Source organism: Ischnura elegans, chromosome 7, assembly GCF_921293095.1.
Source record: "Ischnura elegans chromosome 7, ioIscEleg1.1, whole genome shotgun sequence".
NCBI lineage: Eukaryota > Metazoa > Arthropoda > Insecta > Odonata > Coenagrionidae > Ischnura > Ischnura elegans.
The window spans coordinates 100,838,878-100,848,214 of NC_060252.1; the positions used below are offsets into that span (position 1 = coordinate 100,838,878).

Sequence of the window (9,337 nt, forward strand, 5' to 3'; positions counted from 1 at the left end):
AATAATTCTTAGAGCAAATCTTTACTAGGTTAGAACTATGGCAAATAAAAACATGCAATGAATGTCCTATCGAGTAAGGCCATTCATTATATTAATCAAGGCACCGTAGCTAATATCCCTAATAGTATGAGGAAAGATAGACATTTGAGATCTCTCCGTTACGCAGTTTATTTTCTTCGCGCGGCCACAAAGGGATCAGGGATCGTGAGCATCATGGCTCGCATCATTGGGCTGACTCATAAAAACATCTACCACAGCTGGGACTTGAACCTGAGCCTATGGCGTGGGAAGACAACACTTTAATCAACACGCCAACCCGAACCATCGGAAATCAACCCGAGACGTGGCAGACCGAGGAGGACAAATTGCAGGAAACTGTGCATTACTCCGGAATGAGTGACGCTTTGTTGGAAAGAGACTCAATAGCCTCCAACCGAGAGAGCGGGACGCCGATCTTCAAGAGCTCCGTGCGCAAGTGCTCCGGTGAGAAAGAAGTGGTTCTCAGCGTAATGGAGCATGCGACCACATCCGTCGTCGATCAGATGGACGGGTATGCCGAGAAAAATGCGATTGCCGCGTGAAGACACACCCCCGAAGGCGGAATGCGGGCGAAAAAATGAAGAGATTGCGGCAAAAAAAACGAAACGAATACAAGCTATGGAGACGACGGCAGATGACATTTTTCGCACCAAGAGTGCACACGCACGAGGCGTGCGTAAAAAAATACCTCAGCAATACACATGAGATCCAGGCAAATGCGATCGATAGAAACAAATCGCACATCCGTCACGATTCGCTTGACAGCCGATTGACGCGTAGGACAACGTATTGGTGAGATTGACAAGGTAATTATTCTAGGATACGCGTTGAAATGGTATATCACCCAAAAGCAACCGAAAAACCATGCTTTATTTACATCTATATCTACATAATATCCTGCGAGCTACCTCTAGGGTGCTGGCAGGGGGTGATGAATCACCAGCATGCAATTGGACTCCCAAATGCACACCACACAGTCCAAAAAACGTCACGCATACTAACAAATTATACTACCATATCCTGTTAGAAATAATAATAAAATTAAGAAACATGCATTAAGTTTTATATAGGTTAGCATGCTACACTACAAGTCATCTTATCTGTTTATGAGTTCTATCGCTGCCGTTTTAATCTCTTATTGATCGTGGAAAAAAAGATTCTGAATCTGCCTGTTCTACAATCTATTTCTCTTATTTCATTTATATGATCTGATCTTCCGAAGTATGTTGGCGTCCGTAGGATATGGCTAACTTCGTTCGAAAAGACACTGCTCTTGAATTTATCTAATAGGTTTAGTCTTTTTTTTCAATCTAATGTCTGACAGAGATTCCCATCCGAGTTTATCGAAGAGGTCAGTTACACTAACATGACTATCTTAACGACCAAGACATTGATGAGATTGACAAGGTAATTCTTCTAGGATACGCGTTGAAATGGTATATCACCCAAAAGCAACCGAAAAACCATGCTTTATTTACATTTATCGCTAGCAATGCATCAGTTGTCTAACTTACGATGACACAGGTACTATTAATTGTAGGATAGGTATTCCTCGTACTATTACGCATAGCAACGGTGTCTCGATTAATAAAATTATTGGCGTCACTCGCGATGACGACTCATTCCATTTGTTTATTTTTCGATTGTTCTAACCTTGCTTTGTTTCGCTATAGGCGCTACTAACAGTTGGCAAGTCTTGTCTTTGGATGAATGTGACGTACACTATGGTTTTATGCGTAATACTTTTATGACCGTGCGGTTTACATGCGGGGGGGGTTCCTCTTTCATGCTAATAAGTGATCACTCCCAGCCGAACACCCTAGAGGTGGCTCGTGGTGTGTACTACGTAGATAGATAGGTATTGCTTACCCTCACAATTATATGACCATAGTATGAGGAAGGATATCTTTTTGTTCCGTTCTGTAAATAAAGTACAAATGGAAACTAGTTCCCCGATTGAGCAAATATTGCTAGTATTCAGAGTATACGCCTACACATTTTAATGATTATGCATAATGCCATCATTAATGAAAAGGTCAATTCACAATGGGATAAATTAAATTACGAGTGATCGAATTACAACATTTTTCCACGAACTCGCTACTTCCAAAGCTACGCATGGAACCTCTATCCGCGAAACACAAGTGCAGGTCTAGTTACCTGGCGGAAACAAAGGTATATAACAGAAGCTAATTGATAACGGCAATCGCTGCGGAATGTGCACATTTAACACACATGCCAACCTTATCTGAAACAACATAGTTTGTTATTATACGGGACGTTTCTTGGACGGTGTGGTGTGCATGTGGGAGTCCAAATGCATGCTGCATGCTGGTGATTGATCACCCCCTGCCAAACACCCTAGAGGTGGCTCGCAGGGTAATTTGTAGATGTAGATGTAGATGAACATTTTTTGGGCACATTAGCGGCCTTTATGTGATGAATAGCCTACATCCACAAATTATACGTAAGTAATACATATTAATTGGAATCAGGAAAAATTGATTGTTTGAGGCATAAATTGATGATGACATCTAACGTTGAAACCATGGTCGTAAATTTGTGAATAAATATTCGTGTGAATGCACAAAGTTCTTCTTTTTTAATTTTTTAAGTTTTAAAATTCACCTGATCATGACGTAATGTTGAAACCATGGTCGTAAAGTCGTGAATTAATATTCATGTGAAAGCACAAAGTTCTTCTTTTTTAATTTTTATCAGTAAAAATAGTAAATATCCTCCAAGTAGACAATCAAAATTTGAAAAATGTTATGAAGCAACCATTCTTTAAAAAACAAGGTGTTAAAAGCACATAATATAGCCCATAACTTTTTGGAGATACAAACAAAATACCTCTTATGGGTATCAGCCACAGAAAACATAATTTGACCGATTCAAATATCACCTCAGTTTGAGTCGTAATACCTTTCTGGCTAGTCTAGCATCCACGTAGCAAATTAACGCAGAACACACCGCAATAAAATGACAATTTTCAATACAAAATATGAATCAAAGGCGTTGATTTCCACTTGGTTCACGAAAAGAGCGTCGAGAGGTATCAGAAATCCAAAACGAAGGCTTTCGCAGTTTCCCAATGATGATTTTTGATGCTTCATAGTTTCTCACCACCTCACTATTTCCTGATCAGACTCCGATCAGTCCGATCTGAGGGTCCATTTTAATCTTCAATCTGCCTTACATCGGGTAGCCTTCAACGCTGACAGGCTATGGCTAACCAAGGGATAATGCCGTGATTATCTGGGCTGTATTCAATTCTGAAAATGAATTATACGCCAACTGTTTGACCTGCAAGAGGATAAGCTATTCGTTTACGGGAAAACACAGGAAAAAACAAATACATTCAATTTTTCCAACGCTCGTATCGAAGAAGTTTTCGCTTAGATCGTTCCACTGCTACGCACCGGAAATAATCTATTTTTCCAACTGAAATTACCATAGAATAACTTTAATCGACGCAAATCATAAGGCGACATATTTGGGAGTGCAAAGTCGGACGTCCGCCGTCGAAAGCCAAACCAAAAATCGCAAAGAAAGTCGTCCTCAACACTGCAAAATCTTTTGATGATAAGGTTCCGGCTCAAAATTGAAAATGAGGCAAGATTGGGCTTCCAATTAATTAATGCCTGACATTTTAGGCACCAAGGGGAGATTTTGAGATGTAATCACAAAGCCTAGAACGACCCGAAAGAGAGATAAACAGAAGGCCTTATCTTCGATTACCATCCCCGGCTCGGCGACTGTCGCTCTTGGCGCGAAGGGGGGCTGGGATCGCCGGCAACACGCCACTTCTCCCGATCCGTGTTTTGCTCAGCTGAGGCTGGACGGAACCCGTAGCGAGCGCTTGTACTCCGCACACAGCGGCTGCACACTTCGACCCCCGGCGGAACGCGGAACCATGAAAAATCACTCGAAATCCTGCCGTTCCACCTGTTCACTCATCCCTCTCAACCAAATGACATGTAATACACCTGCCTCCAGGGATAAAAGGGGTGAATTGGAATTCTTTTGATAATCTATGTATTTTCTGATGAACCCCAACACGTAAATGACACACGGTGACATGAAATCAAACGATCTTGATTCCAACATGACGGAAGAAGAACAGCGTGATTAAAATACATTTGGACAATAAACGATAAAAAAAACAATTCTGCATATCGTGATGCAAAGAAAAGGAGTAAAGCTGGCCACTATTCTGGGTTCACGAGAGGCAATGATGACCGGAACACGAGAGCAATCTGAACAGCAATTGCTAATGCTATTTCTATACTATTTCTATCCTACGACAACTCTACCAGTTTTAATCTACATTTCAGGCAATGGGGAACTGAAAAATGTACCTACATAAAGCTTTTAAAAAAGTCACCGATGACAAAATGAATGATTCAGAGAAAAACCATAAACATTATCAAGTTTTAACTAGAGTTTAAAACGACTCATACTCAACAGCAAGATCCATTAGATGGATAATTATTTCCCAACATCCTTGGAACAATTACAGGAATGTGTTCGATCAAATGAAGCACCAGGAAATGACAATGAGAACTACACTGTATACAAACGAATACATCAAATGGTGAACAACAAAATCGGGACAGAATTAGGAGAGGATTAAATTACTTCGGGTCGAGAATTATCACATCTTAAGAAAGGCTTTATACACCCACTTGAATTAGCCCTGTTCCACTATAGAATAAGACCAAAAAAGATCTGGGAATAATACAGCGATGAATAGAGAATTTCCTTAGACGTGATTATGATGATAAACATCAAAATTGGTTCGGATCCAAGGTTGCGACAGCATTGATAACGGCCATACAAATAGAATCCTTCAATTAAGAATGAATAGAAGGAAAGATACCCTAAATTTGACGCGAGAAAAACATGAAGTGGTATAGCGCAAATAAAATTTTAAATACATCTAAGAACGCTTGTGAATTCACACTACTATTTTTACGCATACGTTGAAATAACAGAAGAGAATATAAAATACCCGTTTTGCCATTTGTTACCCGTTATGCAGACGAATACCAAAAAACCAAAGCGAGGAACAAAATAGATTAGGCCAAAATTGAGAGTGGGTGTACTACCGTTGAATTTTAAATAATACGGACTTAGTTTACGACAGGACACTTCTTGAAAAATGTATGGCTGATTTGGGTTCCTGAAAGTCAGGAGGAGAGCAAATTATACGGCAGAGCAAAAAAGCAATAACAGACTGTGAAGACAAAATATGTGATAATATCATTTTCAGCGTTATAGAAACTGTGAAATGAGTAACCCGGGGCTCAGCAGCACCTCGCATAAAACTAGCAATAGCCAACCATTATCAATAATTAACAATGAATACAAGTGCAGATGAAAATCATCCAGGACCACTATCAATATCCGATACTACTTATGAACACAACTCCGTAAGGCACTCCGTTCTCCCCAAAACGAATATGCAAAAACGCCAATAAAATTTAAGAGGATAACGACATGGAATACAATTTAATATATATAAGTAACGTATAACGTTTACATTAAAATTAGTGCGATTCCCAGCAAGTAAAAAAATGTAAACAAATCGTGAGCTCGGGAAGTTTCGACTGTTAACAACAGGTCAACGTGATTTTCTGTTGCAGAAACTAATAGATTTCCTCACTATCGGGGGTTGTACTATTACTTCTATACATGTATTGGGTACGGAATGTCCACTGAAGAGACTAAAGACAGGTCTTAAAAAAACCTCTACATTCAGCCTTGGTGGAAGATTCTCCCCAGAACCGACAAGCACCCGAGTCTCTAAAATTGATTTTACTTAAACATATGAAACCAAAAAGGTTTTAAATAGACAATGATGACCTTAATCGACAACTATGGGAGTAAAATAATGCCTAAAACCAATAAAATACCACAGCCATTGCACGAAATCAGTTTAAAATCGAGGATTTTTAGACGTAATACCGGATAAAACCGAATAAAAGCAAGGGAACATAAGTACTTTTTACTCGAAAACAACTTTCAACCCTCTGAACAACTTTGAAAACTTAAAAATACATTTGTCAACACCGGTGAACAAAGTTGAGAAGAAGAGGAGAGCCTTCCACTTACCATTAGCAAAGGTTAACACACAGCTTATCAAGATGACCCACGGCACCACCACCATCCTAGCGAAAATATGTACGTTTCTGCCACATAACTTGCACTGTACACCACTGTAACACCTCATAAAAACATTCGATGCACTAGCACGAAACAAACAGATGATGTCCCTCCATTCGGAAAAACGCGACTCCCATTGAAAATCCCCACATGTTACGAAGATGTATTCTTCCGCGGCGATGTAGCTTTCTGAAGAAATAGTTCTAAAGTTTTTAAATTCTCAGTAACTTCTCACATCATATTTTCAGAGAAATAAAAAAAACTATTTTCATATTAAATTACAATAAATAATAGATTTCACGATATTTAAAAGCCAAAATAGCAACTCAACGAAAAGAAAACTTTAGTCGCAGCAGAGCAGGCGCTATCTAGCAGATATTTGATATACTAACAACCGGGAATGGGAAACTTAGAGCACTCTAGTGACGATCTTTAGAACTCCTAAGAGTTTGTTTTCGCGGCACTATAAATTCGGACTTAATCTGGGAATTTTTGTATTGATCTATATATTTTATATATCGAAATTATTCTACTGTATTAAGTAAAAAGTTAGAGAAAATATTTCCGCATTTTCCCGCAGTCCTACAAAAAAGGAAATTATAACTCACGTAATTCCATGAAACTTGAAACCAATGCCTATGAATTGATACAGAGACGTGTATATATGTGTAGTATATAAATTTTAAGGTCTAGATGACTGTCTGGTCACTGGCAGACCCCCCGGATTTTCTGGAAAAATGAAATAGATGATATTTTTTACGGTGCCTCTCCAATGAATTTTTTTATTTCGCCACGTTAAACAAGTTTCAAAACTACCCAGTAAACACGAATAGCTGCAGCAGCGCTGCACAGGGGTTTCACAGCTGCAAGTTCGTTTCCGTTTCAATGAAGCGCGGTAACAGCGCTTGTGCAGCGCTCTTTCGCAGCGCGCTGGCGAAACATGCAATTGCAGCGCATCAACAGCGCATGCGCAAAGCATGCCTGCAGCACGCTGCTGGAACGCTGCTAATGCGAGTTTGTGCAACAATGCAACAATCCTCCGCTACGCGATTGTTTACCAGGGTGCTTGGGAAGTTTACTGAGTCTATGGCGGCCAACGTTGTGGAACTGTTGATCGTCCTTGGGGATTCTTAATAGGTAAGAATTTATCATCTTCTTTTAAAATGTATAATTTTAGTTAATTTAAATTCAATTCTCCTTGAAATTAGGTAGAATTGGCATTCTAGCATGGTGAATATAAACACATTTTAAGACTTTGTGTTTTTGTTTACATACGTGGTCGTAGTTATGTTCGGAACCATTGGATATAAGCTTTTAAATATTGATTATATAGGTTTCCATTAATAGTGAAATAGGAAATGTGTAACGCATGTCACAGGAAAAGTTCGCAGCTCAAAATTTTTTAGTTAGCCAACCTTTTTAGTAAAATATTAAAAAGATTGTCTAACGAGATGGTCTGACGCGATGATGTATTATGCAGTACACGAGTTAAAATTAATGGACATTTCTCATAGCAGGAAAACAACTAGATCCGCAAGCACCTGGTGGGAAAGAAAGAGAGACTAAGCGGCCGGCAACAGCAGAAGAGTTGCATGGTAATATTTTTATCATGTATTTATTTATATAAGTACTGACATAAAGGTCACTTACCTTTCCACATTTAAAATTTTAGGGTTCATGCAAGCTCAGGAGAAGATATGGGAAAAGAGATACAGGAGATTAGATGGGAAGGTGAGCATGGCTTTAAGCATGCTCACAGAATTAAAGAAAGAGCTAAAGTCCAAGCCTGTAGTGAATGAAGAGAGCATTTCCGTCAACCGGAAATTCCCTCTTAAAACTTTGGATGATGTAGAGGAGCTTGAGAGGGAACTGTCAGAGGATGTATCTCTCCACAATAATTTGGTAAGGCCTCAATCATTTGTGTTTAATTCTTTTATGATAATTTCAACCAGAATTCCATTGATTACATAATATTTTTCTTTACATGTTACTCAAATTGCTCGCATTTGTGGTGATGAGGAGCAGCCCTCAGTATACAAAATTTTATATTTTGTATTCACTGACGAAGCAGCGAAGCACTTCTGCCTCACCGGAAAGTCTGGAGTTGAGGGGATGAAGAAGAAAAAGTTTATGGGAACGAAAATATGCAGTGTCATTATGGGTGAGTGTCTTCGTGTATTATGTCTATCATTAATCAGTACTCTAATGTATACTTAAAACAGAGTAATCATTAATAAAATCATTTATTGCAAACCTGTGTTTTCAATTAATTCTTGCTGCCCCTCACATACTTAAGTAGTACTTGAAGATTGCTATTATCGGCGCAAAAATGGTAGAATGCTGAACGTTAAGCATTTGTATAAATTCTGCCGAAGCTCGACAGTCGTGTCAGATATCGTTCAACTCATTGTTTATTTGACTACAACAATGGATCATTAGTACAACGATATCTGAAACGACCCTGTGGAGCTTCGGCAGAATTTCATACAAATGCCTAAAGTTCAGCGTTCTACCTTTTTTTGCGGCGATAGTATAGTGGCACATTAGGAATGTATTTTCAGCGATTCGGACATGCGTTTGAAGCGATCGTGGCACATTAGCGCAGCGCTCCTGGCATGCTTGTGAAGCGCTTATGACATGCTTGTGCAGCGCTTATGACATGCTTGTGCAGCGCGTATGACATGCTTGTGCAGCGCTTATGACATGCAAAAAAGGGAAGTTTGGGAGTGCTAGACGCGCTGCAGCAGCGCCTTCGCCGCAGCTGCAGCGCTGCCGCGAAGCGCATCTGATGCGCATCTGCAGCATTTTGTGTTTACTGGGTAGGTGCATAATTGATAGATACCTATAAGTCACTGATCTAAGCATATCAGACCATTCTTCCATGATCAGACCTTAGACGCAGCGCCGGTGAGAAGTACTCCACCGCTGGTGTATTCCACTAAGGTACCGCAGAAATTAATTATGGCCAGCCCCCCACAAAAATATCTAAATCAACCAGGGGCGCAGCTAGGAATTAGGGCTGGGGGGGTTTGAGTGCAACTAATACCGGGGTGTGTGGGGGTATGGAATACCCTCTAGGATAACCGGTAGGTGCGAGATTAATAAATTGCGGAATTTTAAGATAAACGGT

At 39.7% G+C, this 9,337-nt stretch overlaps 2 protein-coding genes across 2 annotated transcripts in view; one reads left to right on the forward strand and one right to left on the reverse strand.

The window, feature by feature from the left end:
- Positions 1–6,340, reverse strand: part of LOC124161936 (low-density lipoprotein receptor-related protein 6) — a 588,121-nt gene extending 581,781 nt beyond the window's left edge. Inside the window, exon 1 of the mRNA XM_046538203.1 lies at positions 6,157–6,340. Coding sequence (XP_046394159.1) covers positions 6,157–6,274 — 118 coding nt within the window. The 5' untranslated portion in view covers positions 6,275–6,340. The remainder of the gene's footprint in view (positions 1–6,156) is intronic.
- A 969-nt stretch (positions 6,341–7,309) lies between these two features.
- Positions 7,310–8,460, forward strand: LOC124162186. Its single transcript, XM_046538618.1, has 4 exons — positions 7,310–7,344; positions 7,725–7,802; positions 7,880–8,109; positions 8,194–8,460. Exons 3-4 carry the CDS (start codon positions 7,885–7,887, stop codon positions 8,422–8,424), a joined length of 456 nt encoding a protein of 151 aa, XP_046394574.1. The 5' UTR covers positions 7,310–7,344; positions 7,725–7,802; positions 7,880–7,884; the 3' UTR covers positions 8,425–8,460.
- Positions 8,461–9,337: the final 877 nt, after the last annotated feature.